The 26116-nt window shown below is 39.8% G+C and overlaps 1 protein-coding gene across 2 annotated transcripts; it reads right to left on the reverse strand.

Annotated features, from left to right (window-relative positions):
• On the reverse strand, positions 1-26116 carry HNRNPM (heterogeneous nuclear ribonucleoprotein M). 2 transcript variants are annotated; one of them, XM_090126277.1, is made up of 17 exons: positions 25857-26116; positions 22605-22774; positions 14453-14505; positions 13614-13621; positions 13435-13528; positions 12844-12930; positions 11046-11240; positions 9959-10112; positions 8465-8514; positions 8026-8086; positions 5669-5770; positions 5042-5086; positions 4585-4659; positions 4016-4114; positions 1673-2454; positions 1360-1411; positions 1-433 (listed from the first exon to the last, which is right to left on the reverse strand). In XM_090126277.1, exons 1-17 carry the CDS (start codon positions 25982-25984, stop codon positions 270-272), a joined length of 2319 nt encoding a protein of 772 aa, XP_089982403.1. In that variant the 5' UTR covers positions 25985-26116; the 3' UTR covers positions 1-269. The 2 variants fall into 2 exon arrangements, with proteins under 2 accessions (XP_089982403.1, XP_089982404.1); XM_090126278.1 differs by lacking the exons at positions 5669-5770; positions 12844-12930 and having other exon boundaries at positions 25857-26017.

A 26116-nucleotide genomic window follows, 5' to 3' on the forward strand; every position in this document is an offset into this window, starting at 1 on the left:
TGAAATCTTTAATTTGCATTTATTATCAAAGTCATACTGTTTACATCTGTAATGTCAACAAGATGCCACAACTACAAAAAAAGATTGTGCACATTGCAGTTTCAATGCAAAAAACAGTAAAATGGAAATCCATTTGTTAAAAAAGTAATTAAAATTACTCCAGAAAGCAACTGAATCATTTTAACACCTTTACATCCAGTCAAATTAAAATGGTTAACAAGAAAAATACAAATTCAAAAATCTGGTATCAGTGTTAAAAAAGCAACTACTTAAGCATTTCTATCGATTCGCACATCTATCTCCCTCCCACGGAGCTGAATCCCATTCATCATGCGGCAGGCTCTCTCAGCTACTTCTGGGGACTCAAATCTAACCACACCACATCCTTTCGATTTCCCGTTCTCCATCTTGATATCAGCATACAGCACGTGGCCTTCAAAAGAAAAGAAAGGTTCTCATTTTAACTAGTACGTACCACGTAACTATCAATTCACAGTCCTCTGCCTCAAACCACAGAAAGCACACCTTCACAAACTACCGTTACTTTGAAACTTAAAGCTACAGGATGGTCTTTTTCTTTTTAAAGGAGTGTTCTCAGTTTAAAGTATGAATCGATTCAAATTTGTTCTGTCAATTCTCCCTCAAGCATGATGCATCAGAAGTAGATGAATGGAGCAAAGCTAATGAGCCCTGCCCAACTTGCAAACATTAATTCACATCATAACTGCTAAGAGCTGGCACTTGGCAAACAGTATTAGGGAACAAGGTGAGGGGATAGTAGCTACTGCCAAGAGAAATCCCCAGAAGCAGAACAGCCCACATCCAACAATATTTAGCAATCCTTTTAGCTACTTGATTTGTTTCTCTTTTATTACTACTATTATTAATTTCTGAACATCTTTTTAAGGACAGTTTCCCCAAACCAACTATGTTCACTCAAATGTAAAACATCTGTACCAATACTTTTCATTAGTCATTAGCTTTTTGCTATAGAAATGAACCTCATAGTTCATCCTGGATTTCCACACCCATTTCTTTCTCTAACCACAGAGCGGCTATCCACATGGTAAGCCCAGCCCATGAGGTAGAGAGGAGCCTAAATTGAGTAGCAAGCTGAGAAAGAGTATGCACTGACTGGGTTATCAACTGGCCAATAAAAACATTTCTTCTGAACACTGTAGAACTCTTCTGGGCAAGGCAGGATAGTAAACATTCCCAAAACACCTGTCAACACTGAGATTTAGTACTTCCAGGTCTGAGGGAAACTTTAGTTGAGGTACTGGTGTCTGTGACAGAAAAGTAGTTCCTGTCTCACACAGCTATCAATAAAGATCGACAGTGATATAATTTATAACTTACCACATTCATTAAATTTATCTTTCAGCATTTTCCATGTAAAATCAAAGGGCAGCTGTGAAAAAGAGAAGAACAATTACTGAAGATCTGTTAAATGACCTGTGAGTACTGCAAGCTCTTCAAAAGCTTTCCATCCCAGGGCAGCCGCACTTGAACATATTTATTTACAGATGCAGGAAGCTGTTCTCCTGCTAAGGAAATATCTCCCAATCACAATGGTCTACTTAATCCTCTAGCACCATCCAATATTAAATATTGTAACAGAAGTCAACAGAACACAAATGAGATCAACACAAATAAGAAGGCGGCTACTCACATTTCTCACAAATATCTGACAAGCTTTTCTGGCCACCCCAGCTGCAGGTCCTCCAGTTCCTCCAAGGGAGCCTGCAAAATTGCCTGCAAAGTTTCCACGTTCCATTTCCATTGTTCTTTCAAAATTGCTTCCCATTGCAAGTCCCATGCGATCTATGCCTGCTCCCATGCCCTGCCCCATGGCAGGACCCATTCTTTCCATATTAGTGGCTCCAATGCGCTCCAAGCCCATTCTCTCCATGCTAGCAGCACCCATACGATCTATTCCTATTCTTTCCATAGGAGTGGCACCTATGCGATCCAAGCCAGCTGGCATTCTCTCTATGACCTGACCCATTCCAGTTCCCATTCCAGCAGGGACCATACGCTCCATACCTATACCCATTCTATCCATGCCAGAGCCCATACGTTCTACACCTGATCCCATTCTATCCATAGTAGTACCAACACGATCAATGGCAGCACCCATTCTCTCAATACCAAAGCCTATTCCAGAACCCATTCTTTCTATGCCGGAACCCATTCTCTCAATAGCTGGTCCCATCCTCTCAATGTTAGGAGCAATGTGATCTATGCCCAGAGGGGCCATTCGGTCAATTCCAGAACCGATTCGATCCACATTGGAACTCATGCGATCCAAAACAAGACCCATCCTGTCTATTTCTGACCCTACTCTCTCCATCCCATGACCCATCCCAGAAGGTATTCTTTCTATTCCCGAGCCCATACGATCAATGCCAGGAGCCATCCTCTCAATCCCAGGAATGCTGGCATTTCCACCACCTGCAACAAAACATACAAGTTATCAATAGTCATACACAGACTAACAAACTGAATCAAAAAATGACATCATGATGTGTGTGTTGCTGTAGAATATGAAGTAGTTATTTCAGACAGGAAGAATAACTGTCACTGATGATTCAGGTTACTGTGACTGCAACACATTCTGGGAGACCGATGAGCCTGTTAGACTATGTGCTACAGCTGGGCAGAGAGAAGTTTATCCTTAATGAATACTCTAACTTACACTAGTGTAAGTTATGTAACTATGTGTAAGAGTGAAAACCAGGACACACAGAAGGAGAAAAGTTTTAAGGCATATGCATACTTGGGAGATCAGCTGGCAAAAGGTAGTATTTAAATTTTAGCTGGCAGCTAAAATTTACAAATGCACTGGGGGGGAGGAAAAAAAAGCAAACTCCACACAAGAATCCTGCAGTACGGCTTCATAAAGCACACGCAGCCTTTTAGTGTGGAAAGTATGAAAAGGCTGTCTTATGTCATAAAACAGAAGCAAGAATACATTATCTAGATTTGCTTCATAAAATTCCTTGGTTGAGTTGTCCTGACTAACCTACAGAGTCTTCTAGTTCCAGCAGTAAAAGGCTTGGTCTCCCATCCTTTAGGAGAAGTGCCTATATTGTACAAACCATCTTATCTATTGAGTTTAACACTACAGCACTTCAGAAACAAACGTAAAACAAATAAACAAACAAATAAACAAAGCAAAGAAACAAGAAAACCTTGAGTTTGATTTGAAGAGAAAAAGCCTTGAAGAAGCTATCTACTTAAACGCTCTAAATATATTTACTGAAGAGAAACAAGGCATCTAATTCTGGCTTCTATATTTTTGTTTCAGTAGTATCTTAAATAAGAAAGAATGGGTTTGACTTGCGTGACATTTATTACTTGTTCAAGAAATATATATTTAAGTTTTTTGGGAAGTGAAAGCAGTAATCATACAGTATGTCTTTCAGCTGAAAGACATAAGTGTTCTTCATTTAGCTTTAGAGACTGAGAAAAGCACTAACCCCATGCTGTTAGGCAGAGACAAGTCCTGGTTATTCAAGTGCTATCATTCAGTCATTAAGCTTTTTTTAATCACTTTGATAAAAAGATTGCCCTTCTTTACATTAAAGACCTTTATAAAGAGACATCTCAGTTCTATCAGCAATGCTGCATTACATTTCACTGTGTGATTTCTAAAATTTCTGCTAAAGAAACAAAGGTTACACCACATTTTTCTTATCTACTGGGTAGGCTGCAGGCTGCATTATAAGCTTAGGTCTCACATCAGTCAGAATTGCCACACGCATATAAGAAAATTTAACACAAAAAGTCACCAAGTAGCATGTAAGACCATCAAATGTTCTCTGTTCCATTAGAAATCCCATTACAGAACTCACAGATTACTACTGTCATATATACTGTCTGATAAAAAAAATGAAGTATTAGAGCAGCTATTTACAAAATATGCTCTTTTTTGTTATTGAAAAAGCACTATTTTCATGCACAGTTCAACTATTTCCAGGAGAAAGTACATGTACTTGCTTCATATACTGACCTATTCCTCTTTCCAAGGTCTCTCCAAAACTACGAGACATTCCCATTTCATTTCTTCCAAATTCTCTCTCAAATCCTCCACCCATGGCACGATCCATCTCTGTAAAGATCAAGTTTGATTATGTTCTTCAGGGCACCTGAACAACTTTTGACTGAACATTTTAATGCAGGCATAATTTTTGAAGGTTAACAGCAAAGGAAACATCTACTGTGTCCTCCTAATTATTTCATCTTGTCTTTCCAAGACAAAAACACAACTGACAAACAACATAAATCCATTTAAATGCAGACAAGGCAGATGCTTTGCTCTAGAGGAATCTTTCTGGTGAATACAGACAGAACACAGTTCATCTTGTTCAAGGAAACCTCAGTAGTTTTTTTTGTAGATTAGAGGCAACAAGGGCCTTGCAGACACTGCATCACACGTAAATCTTAAGTTTTTCCACTAAAAGCTGGGAAGAGGAAAATAACCAGTCTCCATTACTACTGTTTCAGAAAACAAAAGGACTTCTGTCAAACTCAGCAGCGTGCTAAGTAATAATGGTGAGAAATAAATAACCCAGTTCCTACCACTCATTCTGCCCATGTTCATTCCAGCTGGAAAGCGACCAATGTTTTCCATGCCACCAAAAGGACCTTCCATTCCTAGAAGAAAGTATTTTCCAGGGATTCTTTAGCAATGCATTTCATCTTAACACTACATCTCCCCAAAATAAGCTTTTCACAGACATCAAGACAACTCTGTGTGACAGATTCACAAAATTCAGTCAGAATTTGATCACACCTTATTTCCTAAGCCAATGTCAGGCTTAAGAGTGCCCAAACCATGCTCATGTTTACTCTGAGGTTTCATCCTTCTTCATACACCTACAGCAGTTGCTTTTAATATACCCCAAAATGAACGCGGGTTTACTAAATATGGGTGACTATTTCACAGAGAACACAAATGCCTGATAGTTATACGTGGCTAAGTTTACATGGCTTTCAAAAAACCCAAGCTATATATATTTCAAAAAACACAGCTTACCTCCCATTTTATTCATTCCAAATCCCATGCCTTCCATTCCCATTCCTCAAAATAAAAGAGAAAGCTTTATATAGCAGATGTAATTCTACAAAGCATCAGCCATTAGACTGGCTGTAGAAATACAGATCATACAGCACATCCACTCAACTGAAGTTTACATTTGATAGCTCTGAGTAGATTGAAACGTTCCTTCTCAACAAATAAAAGCAATAAGTGGAAAAAAACCCCATAGGCATTTATAAACTGAAAGCTGAATGTGTGCTACTTTTTAGGTGGCTCTTTAAAACTTTTTCTGTTTAAACATACCCTAAACAGAGATTTGCAAGCCCACTAACAAGTATTAAGAGTAACAGATGGTTTTAAAAGTTTAATGTATATTTGCAGTGTCTGCTGCTCATGCTCAAGAGTCAGAAAATGAGAGCTGCGCCTTGACCATGATTAAAAAACAAAAATGGAGCTGTTAAGTTCAAGTTTCCATTATCAAGCTCATTACTTAGCTCAATAAAGTTTCATTTGGCTTTAACACTCCTAATACACTTCAACTTTTTTTGTAGGCAAAACAAAGCTATCTACCCTCTACATAGCTTAAAGCTCTCATGAAACAAAGCATAGGAGTAATCTTCTTACCTCCAGGTCCCATGTTGCCCATTCCCATGCCTTTGTTTAAATGATTTGCATCAATAGGTTGACCTCCAGGTCCTAATCCCATGCCAATACCACCAAGACCATCTGAAGAAAATATTCAGATATCAAAAAAGCCTTGTTTCCATAATTTGACAAAACAGCAAGTTTTATTCTTAAGTAATTTACTTCCATTCTCCAAAAAAAAAAATCTTGCTGTGTTCCCACTTTGGGGTACATAGTTAATGCATGAAAGTGTAAATCCAGAGTAGATATGTCTCAAAGCAGACTGAAAACTAACCTCAATTATTCTCTCTCATCATCCAGTTTTATCTCACTGAGAACAACTGAGAAAAGTTGTTTTTCTGTTTGACTGGTTTTAAGCTGACTCCTGAAAAATAACTGGCTAGAACACTGCTTATTTTGTGCAACTCCTCAATCTGAGAATAGAGTGGGCAATTTAGTATAAGCAACTTCTAACCTTTTCACAATAACACCTTTGATTAACAAATGGCTTATTTCTGTCTTTGCCAAGGTTCTTCCCTTGCAGGTAAGAATTTAAATGACCACAAGGTTCCACCTATCATTATGACAGCCACCTATACAATTCAGAGCACACAGCCAGCCTCTTCCCTACAGAGATGAAGAACATCATTCCCAGACATAATATTTGAATCTTGCTGTACCCAAATGAATTATGGATTCCCCATCCCAAAAATAAAATAAAATTATAAAACCAAACCATCTCATTTTCCTCATCGTTAACCAGGAAGGAAAATTTCTTTGACTGCATTTGACCCAAGTAACAGCTCAATGGTATTCTTTGCCTATGACAATACAACTTCCTTGTTTAGATCTCAAAATAATGATCTCAGGAAGTGTTACATTTTTGCTTTCAAGCACCACGAGATAGCATTCTTCCCCCCCTCCCATAACCTCCCCTTCCAAATTAAAGGCCACGAAATATGTTTCCATAATTACTTGTTCCACTTAATACAAAGGTAATTAAACTAGAAACAAACGACTTTCTCTTGATTAGGTATATTGTTACAGAAAGTCAAGGCAGCAAAAAAAAAAAAAAAAAAAAAAGAAAAGAAAAACAACCAAAATAACTGTGGATGATAGTGCTACTGAACAAGGCCCTGGCAGATACACAGATAACTGAACTAAGGGATGGATCGATGAATGCTAAAATTGTGCCAGGTAGCAGCACACAGAGTTTGTTTCCAGGACTAAGAAAACTTCATGTGGCTGAATTAACAGAACTACTTTACATTTTAGAACAGTCAGCCAAACTTCACATTTTTCATTGTATTTATGCAAATTAAGTTTCAGCTGTAAAACAGTGAGGTTTTTTCTCCCCTCCACACTTCTCCCTTTCAAACCATTCTCCTTCTGTTCAACACTTTCATTATATTATCACAGAACAGTTGAGGTTGTAAGGGACCTCTGGAGATCATCCATCCCGAAGGCCCCAGATAATCTAGAGCCAACTGTCCTGAACCATTTATCATTATCTTAAAGGATGGAGACTCCCCAGCCTCTCAGGGTAACTTGTTGCTTCAGTACTCAGCCACCCTCACAGAAATGTTTCCTTATGTTTAGATGCCTTGTCCCATCACTGAGCAACACTGAAAAGAGCCTGGCTTTATCTTCTTTGCACCCTCCCTTCAGGTATTGATAAAGTGGTATAAAGTTCCACTGAGAAACCTGAAGAGGCCTGGAAGATTCTCAGGTCCTCAGTTCAACCCTTTAAATTGAAGGAAAAATGCAAGACATCTAGAACATCCGAGCACACAAAAAGGTGCACACTTTTCTATTAACTGATTATGGTTCCTTTAAACCCTGTTTTTAACAGGGCTTTTGATTTACACTAGAGACATCTAGAAACTCTGAGTACATTAATGGAATACTTTTTTTAGGATAAATGTTAAGCTATGAACTGAAGGAAGTATCCAAAAAGAGACAAGGCTGATGAACTCTTGTTTACTATTTTATCCTTTGATATTACTAAAAATCATTTGAATTCCAGTTTTCCGAAGTCTGAACCATTTTCACTAGGACTGGGTTTAAACAGCTGGGTAGTAGGCGAAGTTATAGCTATCTATTATTTAAATTCTACTTATTAATCTCTTCCTGCCCACATATAGCAGGCCACAGAAGCAGTACCTCTTAAGCGTAAGATTCAAATACCTACAGACTCAGTAATATGCATAACCAAGGAATATAAAGGAAATCTCTCTAAATGTAATCCTGAGGGCAAAATGCTTTCAAATTAAGTCTCATCTTGCATGTGCTTAAGTTGCTGTGAAGCAAATTAAAAAGCGTAACAGAACACATTCAGTCACGGAGAAGAAACTTACGAGGAAGTTGTTGGGGTCGTTCTGGAGGAAAGAAGTCTCCTTTGGGAAAGGCTCGTTCATCCTAAAAATAATTCAATACATTAAGCTGGTACATGACCCTGGCCTGCTTTCTTGCTAGAATTATTTCTTGCCCCCGTCCAATTACAGAAACTTAAAGTAATCCTTATTGTATTTACTATCATCTTTTAGAAAAATAATTAGATATAGCCTTCCCCAGTTACATGACTTGGTATCACAAGGCATTAGGCCAAGTCTTTCCAACAGAACGTGCATTATTTCAACTCATAAACTACAATGGAGCTGCAAAGCACAGGGCTATGTTTGTCATAACACGCTGTTTAGTTCTGTCACACCAATCTGGAAGCCACACATCACCCCCCCAAAAAAAATCACAAGCATTGTGTCAGTTCAAAAAGCATAGGAATTTGAACATACTTACCATTTTTACATGCATTGGCCTGTCAAACAGCAGCTGCCCATTAAACATTGCTTTTGTTTCATTAAGGATTATCTTGCAAGCATTAAAACCACAAAGAAAAAAATTGAAAAATAAATTGAAACGCTATCTGATGCAGAGTACAAAAGAAACCACAGAACAAAAGAACTCCATGTAGCTTAGTTATTGTTCAGACTATGAAAAAATCCTTCTGCTTTTTCCAAAACTAAAAACCTTCCGAAACTTACTAATGAAAATAAAATGTAAGTTAAAAAGCAGTCCCGTGATTAAGAATAAAGTCAATAAGACACCCCTTAAAATGTATCTCAAAACCAGTGTCAGTGTTAGAACATTACACTGGAAGCTTTAGCTATTTCAAACACGAGAGAACATGCAGACCTTCCCACGACTTTCAAATCAGCAACTATACGTGTGTCACAGGATTCAGTAACATTAATATTTTAGGCTTTAGCTTACCCTGACAAGGCTTAACTTTTTATATTGTGTGTGTTTGTGTGTGTGGACAGGCTGAATGGGGACAGGCTGAAGGAATGAGGACAGGCAGAAGGAGCTGGCTTGTTCAGCCTAGAGAAAAGAAGGATGCGGGTGACCTCACTGCAGCCTTTCAATACCTAAAGGGAGCCTACAAACAGGAGGGGAATCAACACTTTGAAAGGGTGAGTGACAGCAGGACAAGGGGAAATGGTTTTAAGTTGAGGGAAGGGAGATTTAGGTTGGATGTCAGGGGGAAATTCTTTACGGAGAGAGTGGTGAGGTACTGGAACAGCTGCCCAGAGAGGTTGTGGATGCCCCATCCCTGGAGGTGTTCAAGGCCAGATTGGATGGGGCCCTGGGCAGCCTGGTCTAGCATTAGGTGGGAAGGTTGGTGGCCCTGCATGTGGCAGGGGGGTTGGAGATTCATGATCCTTGAGGTCCCTTCCAACCCTGGCAATTCTGTGATTGTGTGTGTGTGTGTGTGTGTGTGTGTGTGTGCGCGCACGCGCATGTGGACTGCTATGTAGCAAATCACAGCTTGGACGGTGTAAGGATATGGATGACAAAAGAACAAACCAGGTCAAGCCTGTTCACATTGCAGGTGGATCTGCTACATTCCTCCCTTACCTCCATTACAGTAACATAAGACAAATCTTTTCTAATAAATTACACTTTATTACCAGTTGTGACCTAGAGACAAAAATTTACTACCAGGACTAGAAATTCATACATCCACCACTGTTAATGATTCTGAGCAAATCAGAAAAGTTCTTTCAAGATGTATTTTTCACTTTCTTTTTTTCCAGTTTTCTTTACATTTTCCACCCACTATAATGCAATAAATGCACTTACTTAATGCAATTATTGCACTTACTGCAATAAAGATTCTTAACTACAATACCATAATTTAAATTTTATCCCGCTTTGCTTATTCACAAAACTTTACACAGGACAGGGCAGCAAACCTACTTACTATTTACTGTTAATACTATTTAAGGATACATATAGCCTGAACAGCCTCTATGGCTTGTTCAAAAGTGACAGTGCCAATTCCACGACTTTTGCCATCTTTATCTTCTAGTATGTCTGCTCGAACCACAGCACCAGCCATGCTGAAGACTTCTTTCAGTTTCTTCCAACCAACCTTGTAATCCAACTGGAAGACAAGTGATATTAAAAGCATGAGAAAGCTTTCCAACAAAATAATACCTTTCATGTTCTCACTTTCCTTTCTCAGTATCTGCAATCACAAGAATAAGTAGTGTTCAGACAGATGGGATGAAATGTAAATAACAGGATGTCAGAGAATGCTCCAGAACCTCATGTATTACTCAACACTCTAATATATAGGAAACAGCAACCTTACTTTACTCAGAGAATCACCGAATAATCTGGTCTGGAAAGGGACTTCCAGAAGTCACTACTCTTAACTCACTGCTGAAAACAGCTCTAATTAGTTCAGGTCATTCAGGGCCATGCCCAGCTCAGCTGTGAGCACTGTGAAGAGCATATAGCTGACAATCTCTATCCAAGCCCTCCAGCATTTCATCAGTTTCAAGGTAAAAAAAAAAAAAAAAAAAAAATAGAAGCGCCCATCTTCCAACTCACGTACCCTAAAAAGAGCTTGGTTCTGTTTTCTGTGTCCCCTGATGAGAGACCTGATGCAGCAATCAGGTATTTCTTTAGCTTTCTTCCTTTAAAGCTGAACAAACCCAGACCCTTCAGACTTTCCATGAGTTCACATTCTCTAGTCTCCATCTATCTCGATGTCTCTCCACTGCCTCTCCTTCAAATAAGCTACATTTTCCTCTGCTGACCATGGTTAGTTTGAAAACACCACGTACTCTAAAGAATCAGGGAAGCACAATGAGGAAAAATGTTTTTACACTACATCCATGACAGCTTTCCCAGCAAAGATCTCATTTTTTGTTCATAGGAAGCACTGAAAGCTTACTGTCCACTCAGCAGGTGTTCCAAGTAAGTTACTACTCATTTTTACAGAGAAATTCTGCAGCTCTTCCTTTAATTTACTAGATTGAACTCATTTAAGATCCAGGTTTTCTCTACACAGACCATACAAAACACTTACATTTGCAACAAAGACAGTGCTTCCAAGTCTCCCTGCCTGTAAAGCATGAATGATCTCATTGGGTATGTTGGGATTGTTGAGTATACTAGGTGGGATATTGATCATTCCAGGGCCACCAGGGCCTGGGCCAATACCCATTCCACCAGCTGCCATGACCTTCTGCATTGCTCTCCTGGCATGCTCACCATCAGGATCCTGCAAAACACAGAAACAACAAATTAAGTTTGCCACAATTCCAATAAACGCATGGGGATTTAGTAGCATGGCCACAAGTCAAAAGAAGAGATTTTCTTTTATATGTGTCTATCTGGTCCCTGTAAATCTACAGTCAATCACATTGCTATATTTTTATTATCATCTTATTTTTTAAAACCAAAAGTATGAGGCACCTTCAAGTTAGCAAGTTACTCATGCATTTCCCTTCATTCTGAAGGTATGTATTTATTATTTAAAACCCACACCAAACCTCAGCCACATTTGTTCTGAAGACAGAATGACATTGCAAAGGTTTTAGAAGAGAAATGGCTATTAACTTTTGGCATTTTGAAAACAATACAACAACTCATTAATCTTGCAATTACACTTCACAAGACAAGATACACTGTGTAAAATCTCAAGAAGATTCCTTTGGGCAGCTCTTACGCCTCAACCTCCTAAGTCTCCAAATTGAAAAAATACTTGGGGTGTATCATCATATTACTGTGAGATCTCACGTTTTAGGATGTTCTTAAAATGTGAAGCACAGGACAAAGACTTCTAGCAAGGAAATAAAATTATTTTAACTTCATACTGAAAGTGAAAGTGAGAACCTTCACGATACATGGTAAACTGATGTTGCTTAAATCAGAAATGTCAAATTGTGTTCAGTGAGCAAGTGAAAAAAATCAAAATTCATTCCATTAGTCAGAAACAGAGGTGTTAAAAATAAAAGTTACTTAAATTAAACAATATCTTTATCTGAATTTTAAGAAGAAAAAATAGCACATCTGTGAAAATAGGTGGAATTATACTTTTCATGATTAATCCAGCAAAATCTACTTTAATCAGTCATTCACTTGAAGGCTTTCATGCTTTCCAGCAATGAAACAGCCAACACGGAGATGTACATGCTGGGCAGTTGGCAAAACTCATGCTAATATTGTCTACAACAATTTAACTCCTTTCACACAGTCAGAATCCTTGGCTTGGAGAAGCGGTACTGAGCCCCTTACAACTGAAGCATGCTTCACCCATTTCAGCTATCATTTCTGTTCTGTTTGTGCCATTTAAGCAGAAATATTCAAGTATGGCAATCGCTTTATGAAGACTTGGTCAAATTACAACTATTTCTTTCCAAGGTCTAATACCAACCGGGCAATGTCACTTTCAGTTCTAAATGTATATAACAGGAAAACTAATCACACACAGCCCAATTTCAATACCTTTTTCTCCCAAGAGCCTTTCTGAAAAGTCAGTGCTTGGTAAGTTTCAGGTAGAACCACTTTTCTAATAATCCATTTCTACTCTCACTTCCCTGAAAGGGCAGCAAGAGGTCACCAGCAGCAGAGGATGGCTTGCAGCAAGACTCAAACCACTGCTCCTCAGAATGCATAAAATCATGTAAAATAAGCTAGATTCTGAGAAGTGCTGCTACTTGCACACCTCATTCTTTTTCCTCAAGTGCTTCTAAGAATATACATGGACTTTCTGCACACATTTCCCATCTTACACTCATTCAGGTGTTTTTTCTCCCAACCATTCGGGGTGGTACAGGCACAGCAGAACATGAAGCCTGCTTAGCCAAAAACAACTTGCTTACCCTACGGCCAAGAGTCACTGTTAACACTGAAGAAGTCTCTCTTGATTTTTGTTTAATTGGGCCTTTGATGTAGCTACAGGTTCTAAGCTGCTGGAACAGAAGTTTAAACTTGTCAATGAATAAGGATTAACTCATGGTACAGTTGAGCGTGTCACAGGGGTTGACGACAGCAAAGCCACTAGAACGGAAACAAATCTTCAAAGTATTTCAGAAACCAGCTTATTTTATGGAACTGTTTGCAGAACACATTCATCATGATGCAGAATTAAATGGAAAGCAGTCAGTCAAGAACAAACAATACTCATGCAAGTTGCTTTTTCAAGTCATATACCTGCAGTTACAGCTTGCTTTGCCCAAGTTCTGCCTTACTATCAGAAGCAACTATTTTTTAAATCAAGTTTAGTCTAGGCAACCACATTCAAACTGAAGTTCAGCAACATATGCTAGGGGTAAAGAAAATTTAATATCTATTTCAAGAGTCATGCTTTTGGTCAAAAATCATCAGGTGCAAGTGAGTAAGCCATACTGCTGGACTGCAGAGCACCCCTCTGCCTTTTTCCACGGCGCTGAAAGAACAGATGTGAGTCTTACTTCTTTCACTTTCAACGGTCTTCCACCAAGACTATGCTTGTTCAAAACCTCTGCAGCCTTTTTCATGCTTTCTTCCATCTTGAATTCAACAACACTGTGAAGATACAAGACTTCTAAGAACACTGCTTGTATCTTAAGAGTTACCTCATTTCTTGCTAAAAATTCATAAGTGAACTTACGCGCATCCCTGATGATATCATTTCACAGACGAATAACAAGGAGAGGAGGGAAGAAAAAATAAAGTAAGTAAAAGCACAAAACACAAACAACATTTTAAAAAAGTCAATTCACATTAGTTAACTCTAATAGAAAAAAAATGAATGTAATGTTACCCAATAAAACCTTCATTACTTGAATTCCATAAGATGTAATTGCTTATGCATTAAAAGGGTTAAGCTGTAGTTTCTGAAGTTGTAACAAGCAGAACTAAGTCCATGTTCTCCAAGAAAAATACCACACACTTCATATCAACTGTTCTTGCCTGTCATACAGCAAAATCCTGGCCATATTCTCTCACCCTAAATCCATACCCTTCAGGACAGTTAAGTGAGCTGCTACTGTTTCTTCCTGCAAGATATCTTCACTGGACTGAAGGACTTAAGTCAATTTCTAAACTTAAATGCATATTGCCTTCATAGGTACTTATGTTTACTCTCACAGGAAGTATATTTTACAGAACCTGCTTCTACACACTGCCCTTACAAGTTCAGCAAACCACTACAGTGACATTTTCCAAAACACAAGTATTACTTTAATATTCCATACCACTATACATACTGCTAAGGTCCATGGGCAATGCAAACAGCCAACACCAACTGAACACAGTGGAAGACCACCCTAACACTGTTTCCAAGTTCCCATCCCACCACCTCCCCATTCCCGCAGCTTTTAAGCAATCCTGTGCTATAGCCACTAAGCATACACACTCTGCCTCCCTGACTTCCTTTCATTCCACGCCACTATACAATTACATTTGTCATGTAGAAAATCCACAGAAGAAATTCTCACAAACACTTACCCTTGACTTTCCTTCAGCGTCCATTAAGAGCTCCACGTATGTTACCTCACCAACTACAAATCAGATTCCAGACGACACATATACCAAGGGAGAAAAGCCAAGAAAACAATGGGAATTTAGAACAATCAACCGTGTATGGAGCCTCTGCCTTATAAGAAAGCCCAGAAACACTCCATGTTCTCTAAACCACAAAACTGGACAATTACAGGTATGCAGTAAAATCTTAAGAATTAAGTATGTTCTTGTTTTTCCTCCACTTGAAAAGCTGACTATTTCCACAATATCTATTTATTCAATCTTTAGTGCTCACTGATGACACTTCAGGCAATCCAAATCTATGAGGAAGTCTGCAAAACAGTTTTCCTTCTCTTTGCATGGCATGCAGTCTCATCTCCCCAGCTCAGAACTTGAACAGTCATTCACTTTTCTCAGGACTTTTCTCCAGTCAATATCTAAAGAAGGGATCAGACTGACCCGACAGACCAGAAGATCATTCACTGCCTACTTCATTTCAGCAATTTAGCCCATTGTTAAGTAGAATTTCAGTCCACATTTTGGGCTTGATAATAAGTAATTAGCTGTCTGCCATATTTGCCTCCAAGACAAAACAGCTTAGAGCAAGATGCAAAACACACCAGAAAACCATATCTGCACCATTCCTCACAAGATTGGGATTGCTTTTTGTTATGTTGATCTCTTTTGCGTTTGTTTTGTTTTTGTGACCACAGAACTGTATGATGTATCTCCAGAACACAACTACCGCAATGGCTGCTGCCCTTGAAGTGAGTGGCATACAGAGGTTTTTCAGAATCACTTTTTTTTTTTAATAAGACTTTTTTCTTTGCACATTCTACTTTTTAAATACAAGATAAGAGGACTCCAAGTTATATTATCTGAAAGGTGGAAAGAAAACAGTATCACAACCAGATGTGAATACTGATAGCATAGTCTAAGCAAGGGAATCTCACATTTAAGAGTTTCCTTCCCAGAGAGGGAGAGCACTCAGCCCCAGCACCCACAGGAGCAGTCCTTCATCAGACACATACCACCATTGGAATGGACTGTTCCGTATTTTTTTTCTAGAAGCTGAAAGAAAAGGAATGCTTGATAAAATTGCATTTTTCTTCTTCCATTTCCAATTTAAAAACAAATTAATCCATGTCAACATTCCATCCAAAGAGCAGTTAGTTTGACAGACTAAAGCAGTCATTCGATCATATTTTCATGAGGTTCAAGCCTGGTAGAGCCAAACAAACCCCTTCAAAATGGACAGGGCAGATTAGAGTGCTCACTAATTATCCATAGTATTATTCATTACTTCAATGACAGCTCTTGAAATAAAGCATAACAAAAACCATCTCCTCCCTGTAATCTGAACAGTACGAGATCACGCCGTACCAGTGGGATTGCTTCCACAGCCAACAGAATGAAGGGACTGCACTGTCACAGTCCTCCCAGCACCATCTCTGGTGGGACAGGACATGGGCACCGTGCACCCAGTCCAAACATTCCGCATTACCACGACATTCTGAAGCCATTTATCTCAACAGCAGCAGCCAATGGAACTTTTATCAAGAACGCAATTGTGATTCAACAATTTATGCAGTAAGACAACAAATGCCCAGACTGCCTACAGTAGAAAAGCACTCAGTTTCACAGAGCATAGCAATGACAAGTTACAAGCCTGCGACTCTGCGTTCTCAATAACACTTCTGTGCCCCTGGATCAAGGGTTCTCTGAGCTGCTAATCAAAGCCAGCTACAGCTCCTAACACACACACCAGCGCTTCCAGAAAGAAGTCTGCCCACCTTGAACATAACGTTGTAAATATAATTTAACATGCTTTTTTTTTTTTTTCTTTTAAAAGGAACATGACCTCTGAACAAGATTTCCTGAAGTCTGATACAGCAGCAATTGTGTATTACCTGGAAAATTGTGTCAATTTGCTAAGTACTCCACATTCAAGCCTTACAGACGCCTGCACTAAAACTAAAACACACATCTTGAAGGACCTTTGAATTTTCCTGAAGAGCCAGAAAACCACAAACAAAACATGATGTGTGCGGAGGGGGGAAACGACCCAGATACTAAGCCACTACACTATTTAAGAAAACAATTCCAGATTACAGAATTGAAGGAGGAAAGAAAAAAAAAAACAGCTCTTTTCACTTTTTTCACCTGAGAAACATGTTAGCTTGACAGTTCTTCCAGACTTTTTATTTGAGGCTGGCAAAGGAAACCTGTGGTAGGCCATGTTTTACTTGGCTTCTTTGTAGAATTCCAAACCACAGGAACATCAGAAGATCAGGAAGTGAGGATGTATCAGTGATAGAAGGCAAGGATAGCCCGTAACTTTGCAAAGACAATTAAGCCACAGAGAAATAGCAACAGCAGATAGCCCTGTCTGAAACCTCCTGAGGGCAAAAGGAACACAGCCCTTTCTGCTAGCAAACAGTTAGCTTGTGTGACAGAAGATATCCTGCATCCACAAGCAAAGAAATTTCATTCAAACACAAGAGAAGACCACTTACAGTACTTAAAAGGAGCCAACAATAAAGATGAGGAGACTCTTTATCAGAGTGTGTAGTGATAGGACAAGGGGTAACAGCTTTAAACTAGAGGAGGAAAGATTTAGATGAGATGTTAGGAATTAGGAAGCAATTCTTTACTGAGTGGTGAGGCCCGGGCTGTGTTCCCATCCCCAGAAGGGCACACAGCCACGCTGGATGAGGCTCCAGGCAGCCTGAGCTGGTAGGTGTCCCATAGCACAAGAGGTTGAAACTAGATGATCATGAAGGTTCCTTCCAACTCAGTCTATTGTATCATTCTATGAATGCCAGATCAGCCCCCAGGGGGAGAGAAAATTACAGAAAATACTAGCTCTAAGTTAATGCAGATATAATTAAGGAATATGTACTGCACAGTGTCATGACAGACTTCCTTTTTAAAGCTCTTATCTGAGAGAGTTCAGGAACTCAGCAGTTCCTAATACAGATAACTGCAGCAGAAATGGAAACAAGTAGAAAAGCTAACTAAAGCAATCTCTACTCTTATTTATGACCAAGTGCTACTTCATACAGTCATCATTTCTCCTCTGGGGAGAGAATATAAAATCTGGGAAGTTTTATCTGCACTGAAAATTTAGACTTTAGTCTAAATTTAGCTAGTTAGTCTGTGAGATTCACACATCTAAGAAATAACTAGGAGAAAACTGAGAAATAACTAGGAGAAAAAGCTCAGCTGTAGACATCAGATTTGAGGAATATGAAGTTGGGCAATATGATTCTCTCTGAAAGATCCAAAGATGCAAGTATCAGCAAGTAGAGAAGCACAGAAAATGAGGAAGTGGTAAATGCTTTATATAACAGTAGTTGCTTTGACTCAAAGTGTCAAAAGTAAATAATAAATAAAGTAGCTTCTCAAGACAACACCAAAATTAAATACAGTTCCATTATCTTCACTACAGTCAAAACAAATGATGCAAAAGCAATAAGACTGTGCTATCAAAAGCTTGATACCTTTAATATTAGACAATTTGTAATTTGCTAATTACCCCTTCATTTATGGTGCTTGAAAGCTCATGACTGGCAATTGCTAGAAAGTTTCATGGAGGGTAGGGAAGAGACAACACTTAATGCACATGATGTACAAAGCTTTAGTTAAAAGGTGAGAAGAAAAATACTTTTACCAAAGGGGAAATGGATAATTTTTAGCACAGGGGAGTGGAAGTCTCACTTTCACGTGAGGGACCAGAAGAAAAAAGCCTGAGCAGTTTTGGTTCTACTCCACCACCTTGAAAAGGCGGTTAGAGCAATGAAAATAGAGCAACTTGATGGCTGCAACTGATTTGATGGCCTAATCTTAGTGGTCATTCCCAACTTTAATGTGAAAGAAGTAGTCAGATCCTCAAAGTCTTAATTGAATTATCTACACTGAAAGCTTTAATGCTAATGAAATTTAAGATATTTGCTTAAAATATTGTTAGCATTAGAATGGAACTGAAACCTCCTCTGTGCATCTTGCTGGAAATCTTACTGATTGTGCCACCTCTTGAACAAGGTGGCAGACAGCTCAAGAGCAATTTCTGTTCTTCGTAAAACGCCACAATTCCCATTAAATTTAACTATCAAGGCAGAAATGCTAAATTTAGTTTGGTTTAAAAAAAAAAAAACAACAGTACAACATAAGTTTGCACTGGTAAGTCCTATTATGAGGTACCAAATTCCACTGAATGGTTTTTCAGTATGTTTAAGTGAAGCACTGCCCTCAGAAATCAGGCTTAAACAGCACTCACAGCTCAGCTCTGACTCATATTTGGTGCATAGCTGGATTTAAAAGATCTAAAGCTTACAGATACAACCTACTGACTGTACAAAGTAAGTCCTGAATGGTAAACATTGTGCAAAAGAAAACAAAGAAGTTAAAGGCTTGCAATCACCTCAGCTCTCAGCTACTATTTTGTTTTTCTAAGAACACTCAGGTGCCTTGCTGTGAACATATCATACCCATCAGTACTGGCAAACCCATGGTGCAGTCACCATGCATGTAAATTCATGACAGAAAAGACTTCAGACAGCATTCTCACATGTCTGAAAAGTACCACCAAGTTTCAAATTGTGAAAGTTCTTTCCAACACCAATGGAAAACACAAAACTCCAGCTCTACTTGCCTTTTAATCACTATAACTTACTGCAGTACATTTTCCGCTTTGATCAGAAAGTGAATTAAGCTGAAACATCTGCAATTAACAAAAGTACAACTGTTTTGGCTGAGACAGTCAATTTTTCCTTCATAGCATGTAGTATGATGCTGTGTTTTGGCTTCAGATGAAAAACAATGCTGGTAACACATCAACATTTCAGTCGTTGCTGAGGTGCACTGCACAGAGCTCTAAGTTCTAATCTTCCTGTTGGAACAGTGATGATAGCATGCAGGGTATTTTACTGGCATCCACTGAAATTCTACTTCCTTGTGCAGAACGAAGGGCACTGAAGCATTAGCTGCAGTAGCAGATTCAATATTAAAAATAAACTGACTAGTACAAAGGTGGTTGTAGAACCTGATGTTGCAGAATGATGGAAGCAGTTCAGGAAGGAAGGAGGGAGGGAGGTTGAGAGGCCTGCAGAAGATCCATTTTTAAGTAAATTGAGATAGGAGAAGAAATCCCTTTATGACAAGATGCTGTTGAGAACTTGTTAGCACACCAACTGAAAGCAAGGGAGGAAAAAGACAGATAAATTAACCCATCCTTTGCTCTTTGCCCATCAAAAACTTCAGTCTGAAAGCACACCATGAATCTTCTCTGGCTCTGAAGCCCATGTAGCCCTCCAGGAACAGCTGCCTTGAAGTATGAACAGTTGTTACTCTCAAACTGATGAAAATGCTGTACAGTACCTGGGGTCAACTACAGTAACAAGAGGGCTTCAGCTGTATCTTTAAGAGGCCACAAAGATTCTAACAACTTCAGGAGACAGAGCAAAAGAAAAGACTGTATATGTAGTTTAGCTGTTGCTTTTTTTCATATAAAGTTTAATCCGCAAAAAGCGTTGTTCTCTCTCCTCAAATCTGTTCCTACATCTAGGTTCTGATAGGAAGAGACAGACGTGCCTGCAAGATAAGCGGTTACAACCATTCTAATACAAGTAGTCCCTAGGCTGTCCTGAGACCCTTACATGTGATGTGAGCACAGCCTTGACTGCTCCTAGCTTTGCCACAGACCAGAACATAACTACTTTTATAGTTAACATTCCTCCTTGTACTGTCTGCCATCCTGCTAGTCTTGACAAGAAAAGGTTTTAAATACAAAATTCTGTACTTCCTAAAGGAATCTATAAATGTCTCAAATTCAATTATTTGTTGTAATCATGCAGTATTGCACAATGTATACCAGCTGTCATGAAGTATTACCATTTTGTTCCCCAAGACAGAGACATTTGATGGGGGGACAGATTAAGACATATTAAGTATTTGATCACATTTACTTTTAGATTCCACTTACATTCTGAAGACCTGCTGCCTCATTCTTTTGAAGCCACCTACCAATTGCCAGTAATCAGTGCTGATAAAACATTGTGTCTGTCAGCCAGTACAAGGGAGTTGCAAACAAGAACACTTGGTTATTTTGTTAACAACTTTTTAATACTGCATACCTGTAATTGAGTTTCACCAACGAATACACTGAAATGGCTGAACTAAGGCGTTACTCTTGAGAGAGATGTCACCTTTAGAAGATTTCAGATGTGCGCATCTGAAAGAACCAGATCATGGAAATATCAGACCTCCAAAGCTCATATCCTAACCCATACTTACTGACACAAAACAGCTGATGGAGGTGAACTCCTCCGTTCAGTCCCCTGCTACGCCATTGCTGCTAACAGCTTCAGTCTTTAGACTGCCAAGCAATGCAGCAGTCACAAATCCCCTACGTTTACCCTTTGTGTACAAATCCATTTCACATGCTCTCAAAGCCTTGAACATTTGGCCTGTAATTCTTACACTCACAAACCAAGAATTCTAACATTTAGATTTTTCCTCAGCTACATTCCTGGTTCTTGGAACTACTATGCCTTATATCAAGAAGCACCGATTCAGCGAGTTCAAGCACAGCACAAAAGCACCAATTTGGAAGAAGTCAGGAACTAATTAGAATGAATCACAACTACACAGCAAATCTAAACTGTAATGTTTTAAGAAGCAGTCCCAAAAACCAAGAACAATGCTTCTCAATATTTAGCATATCAACCCTGCAGACAGAATGAAGAGGTTTCAACGTTCCCCTAGGAGTATCTGCTGGAATGAGCAGCTGAACAGCAAGGCAGGAAACAATCTCACATCGGACTTTTCCATCCACGTGAACTGGAGAGAAACCACAAAACACTTGGAACGGAATTCAACATAGCACTTAAAGTTAGACATCTACACATACAGATACTCCTAATAACCAATGTATCTTGTGTAGCAAAGTGAAAGCATAGTTTAAAGCAAGGGACCATGCATAATTGGGGCTTGTTAAAGCAGTCTCTTAAGACTGTAATCTTCAGATTTCAGGAAACCATTGGTTGCATCTCAAGTGTCAACATCTCACGTCCTCTAACTATGGCAGTTTGTCATGGCTTATAGTCCTTAAGTTCATTGCACAGACTCAGCAGCTCCATTTTGCCTCCAAAAACAGACATTGGAAAACACTTTTGGAAGTGTTTTTCCTGATTCTTTAGGCCACAACTCATGAAACATCATCCCTTATCTAGTTCAAACAACAGTGAACATTGCTCTCTATCTTGCTAGGCTTATGCTATGTATTTTAGAAGTGACCCACAAGAGGAATGGTTGCATTCATAACTCCTAGCACGGTTCGAGATATTTTATTGATGGGGAAGCCAATTTTCTGGCTGACCCACCGCATTTCCAAAGCAACTTCAAAATCTGCAGGCTGGGCATCAACTTAAAGAAATAACACTAAGTGAGCCAAGAATCTGCATTTAGACTCATCACCACCTGAGTGTAATCAACTCAGTTTCTTCATCATCTTGAAGAGATGAAGATGCTAAGGCCTGCAAACTAAGAAGGTTCCCGTTCAGGGTGTAAGTTGAAGAGAACCAGGGATGAGGAAAACAGGGCTTTGGAAATCAAGTTTATTCTATCTGTGTTGAGGTACATGCCAAAGCATAAACCTGATTTTTCTCCTTTGCAGGTCACCCTTAAATACATTTTTACTGATATCAACTGGCAATGCGGATCTTTCTCTAAGCCCAGATCACTACAAAGTTTGGAGACACACATGTAGGAACACACTTGCTAGATCAGCATTACATAATTAACTTACTACCAAGAGACAATAAAATTCTTCAGGAAGTTTTACTGCATGTCAAGACTAAAACCTGATAAAAGCCTCTTTTTTCTCCACCAATAAGACAAATGCTCTTCGTAACCTCTGATGAAACGCTATAATAAATATGCCAACATGTCTATAGAAGATCTCCCCATCTGGAAGGCTGCCAGAGAACAATACTGTGCAGCAAAAAAAAAAGCCTTCAAGGAGATCTTTCCCAAAACTCATGTCGTAAGTTCACCCAGAACTTCAACTGTTAAGTTCACAAAGTTAGCAGCAAGTCAGATGACAGACACCACTTGATCAAAATTAGTTGTACTTTACCTTTCTCCTTGACCAGATCTTTCAGAGACTGCCACTTCACATCAAATGGAATATTTGTAATAAAAGCTCTGTATCTCTTGGCAGGATTAGCGTATGGCTCAAAGCGATTCCCTCCTCTTTTCACACTCTTCTCTTTCCTTTTCTCATTCTGACTCGGTCGTTCACCTTCACTGCAAACAATGAAAGATAATGAGACATATTAAGTACACTGACATTCTACCCGTGTCATACCACCCTACAGAATGTTATTTTTCTATATTCAAAACAAAAATCAAAACTTTCAAGATTTCATCTACTACTCGCAGCACGATCATAAGAGCAGAGATTGGCACTCACACAATCAGTGCTACACACTGTATTCTAACAAGGATATCCCAGCAGTACACAACTTGTACCACCACAACACGCTACCCTCTCTCACATTTATTTATGCAGCATAACAAAAGCTTCTGACAACTTCAGACGATGAATGTCTTCAATGCCAAGCAGGCAGAACTGCACATCCTTGTGATGCTCCAGACCAGATATCCACTACTTTTTCCTTAACCTATCATTTTTCAACATCTTTTAGACAAATAATACATTCATCCACCATATTTATATTCTTGCACTGTAAGAATTTCAGCCAAGTGATGCTGCATCTAAGCACTCCCTTCAGTGACAACACTTTTTACTCTCCACCCCCCAAATATAATTTTTGGACAATGCAAATCCAAAGCTGCCACGCCTTTCAACAAACACCCAGAATAGTCTCCATAACTATTTCAGAACACTAGCTCTAACAAGTCAAAAGTAAGCAAGAAGAAACTATTTCTGAACCAACCTAGCTGCCCATCAGGTCTTAACAGGACATAAATGCCACTAATCATGGAATGGTTTGGGTTGGAAGGGACCTCAGAGATCACCTTGCTCCAACCCCCTCCCACCAGACCAAGTTGCTCAGAGCCCCATCCAGGCTGGCCCTGAATGCCCCCAGGGAGGAGAACAGCACTATTGAAAAACAGCACTCAGTATATAAGATGTAAGTACTCAAAAATAAAATAAGAAAATGAAATCTTTAGTCTCAGCCTGACACGATTTTTTAACTGAGTCGATTAACTTTCCTGCTCACTGTGTGCTGTTCAGAAGATGCAAAACCACTGCTTTAGAAGGAGACCAAGAGAACACAAGTCTTCTTCATCAACTTATTTGTGTATACAATGAGTTTTTACAGAGCCTATACAGTCCAAGCCATGTCAGAAACTAGTATTTGTGTAAGAAATTTGATTTCTGATGTGAACGTACTTCAACATCAACACTATTCACTCCCCTAGAACCATTTCAAATCACCGAGCAGATACAACAGCCTGCAGGGTGGGATGCATGCACTTGTCTATGAAGTGTTATATTGGAACAAATTCCTCATTTTCACTGTGTGACAACTTTTTTAGTCACAAACACTTCTTGAAATCAAATACACAGAAGTGTTGTACTTAACAGGCACAACCATAACAGCAAACAGGATTTGTCCTTAACTATGGCCATTGTGTTTCAACTGGACAGCAAAGAAGATATAGGTTCTGTATGACAAGTAATGTGCTGGAAGGAAGGTCTATAATGAAACGCTTTAATTAGTTATCTACAGTATTTAATCAGAAACTGAAGTTTTAGACTTTCCCACTTGGAGCTTTTGAAAAGCTCCTTAAATGATGAAATAATGAAAAACTCCAGAACAGGTGAGGAGAATCCTTGGAACTCCTTAACTTCTGTTTGACTGAAGAAATAACACAAAGTTGAGCACATCTGCTAGAAGCTACACCCAACGCACAGCTGTTCCTCAACCTTGGAACTGTGACACACAGGTAGAACTGCTGTGAAACGTGCTTCAAGCTCACAGCGTGATGCAAAGGCATTTTCCAGTTTTGCATTTAAATCTCTCTGATTAGATTATAAACATATCAAGCTGTCACATATTTCTATAAAGAATTCAGGCAAGCAACACTACCTGCCATTAAAGGCAAATACAAAGCTAGGAATTATTCCTGCAAACATTCAGTGTAACAAAATCCAGCCAAAATCCAGGTGAAAAGAAACTGCTTCAGCTACAAGGTTTCTTATTTGTAGGACTTCAGGTATACCTCCACAGCTATCCCCAACACCCAAAAAACAATAACAGTAAAAGCATGACAGCAAGGTGCGGGGCCACAGAGGTTCATGTCAAACACGAACACAACTGATTATTCAGGACTTCCTTACAGCAGGAAGGAGTGAATTCCCCACGTCACCTAAAAATACATCATGTCTGTGTGTGTCATTAAGAGAGAGAGGTGACTGAAATGAAACTCCCACAGCAGCTTTGCCCATCCCAATAGGGAACTAATCTGAATAACTGTGATCCATTTACAAAGATAACATAAGGTATACAGAAAAATAACGCCCCTGGGGCACAGGCAAGATCCACAGAAAGTAACACATTTCAGGAGCTTTCAAAATACACTTTATTTACTTTGATTTCTCTTGCGTTACAGCACCACACACCTCAGGACTACCAAAGTGTTACCAAAGAAACAACTGTAACTGCATCACCCAGGGCTGCAGGCTGTGTGGTGTAAAATGACCCCCAAAAAGGAGCACCCTGAGGGATCGAATGCCCAGCGCTCAGGAATAATGAGCTGAAGGGCTTCCCGCAGCCCTTGCTGACTGCAGCTGTGGGTTGTTTTGGTTTTAAGACACCTCTCACACTGTGGATCCACACAGCACAGCGTGGCACCTAACAGTGCTCAGCAGCTGGAACCGTGAGCTGTGCAGAACCTCAGAAAATCCACTTACACACAGCTGACCTCCCGGTCGGGATTGCTCAAAGAACACAACAGTGTTCTAATCTACGTAGTATTTAAGGCCTGGGGACAAAAATTAACTGGGGAAAAAAATAAAAAAATAAAAACTACAATAGCCTGCAGTCCATATTCCTCAGATTCATAATTAGGAAAACAAAGCTTCGCTCTCTGTGAAACTTCTCAGCGTCCTGTCATCGTTCCCACACAAAAGCGCTGCGCAGCTGCAGCTTTTCCTGCCTATCATCACCACGCTCACAGACCTCTCACCGTAACCACCAGATTCTTATCGTTTTTCCGTTTCGGACACCTTCCCTACATCTAATCACCTCCCCCCGTCTGTGGCACCGCTTCAGGCAGCTCCAGGCCCGAGACGCGGGAAGGCCGCGTGGGGCGCGTTGGGCCGAGCCGGGTCGGCGGCCCTCAGCAGCACCCTTACCTCTTGGCGGGCGCTTCCCCGGCGCCGCCCGCCCCGTTGGGAGGCGGCGGAGCCGCCGCCGCCGGCGGTTCCTCCATTTTACCCCCGGCGCTTTCGGTGGCCGCCGCTACAGCCGCCGCTGCCGCCATTTTCCCAACGCTGAGCCTTTGTGTGATGAGAGCCCGCCCCGCCGCTGGGCGCGAGGAACGCCGGGAGGTGAGGAGGGGGGAGGGGCACGCGAGGGGCGCTCTGCGTTTGCGGCATCATCCTGCGCCATCCTC

The sequence above is a fragment of the Phasianus colchicus genome, chromosome 28, assembly GCF_987193195.1.
Source record: "Phasianus colchicus chromosome 28, bPhaCol1.hap1.1, whole genome shotgun sequence".
NCBI lineage: Eukaryota > Metazoa > Chordata > Aves > Galliformes > Phasianidae > Phasianus > Phasianus colchicus.

Coding starts and splice junctions, on each gene's coding strand:
- HNRNPM (XM_090126277.1), bottom strand. CDS start 25,984: ATGGCGGCAGCGGCGGCTGTAGCGGCGGCCACCGAAAGCGCCGGGGGT. Junction 4,660..5,041: donor TGGAATGAATAAAATGGGAG/GTAAGCTGTGTT, acceptor ACTTTCTTCTAG/GAATGGAAGGTCCTTTTGGT. Junction 2,455..4,015: donor GACCTTGGAAAGAGGAATAG/GTCAGTATATGA, acceptor GTTTTGTTGCAG/GTGGTGGAAATGCCAGCATT.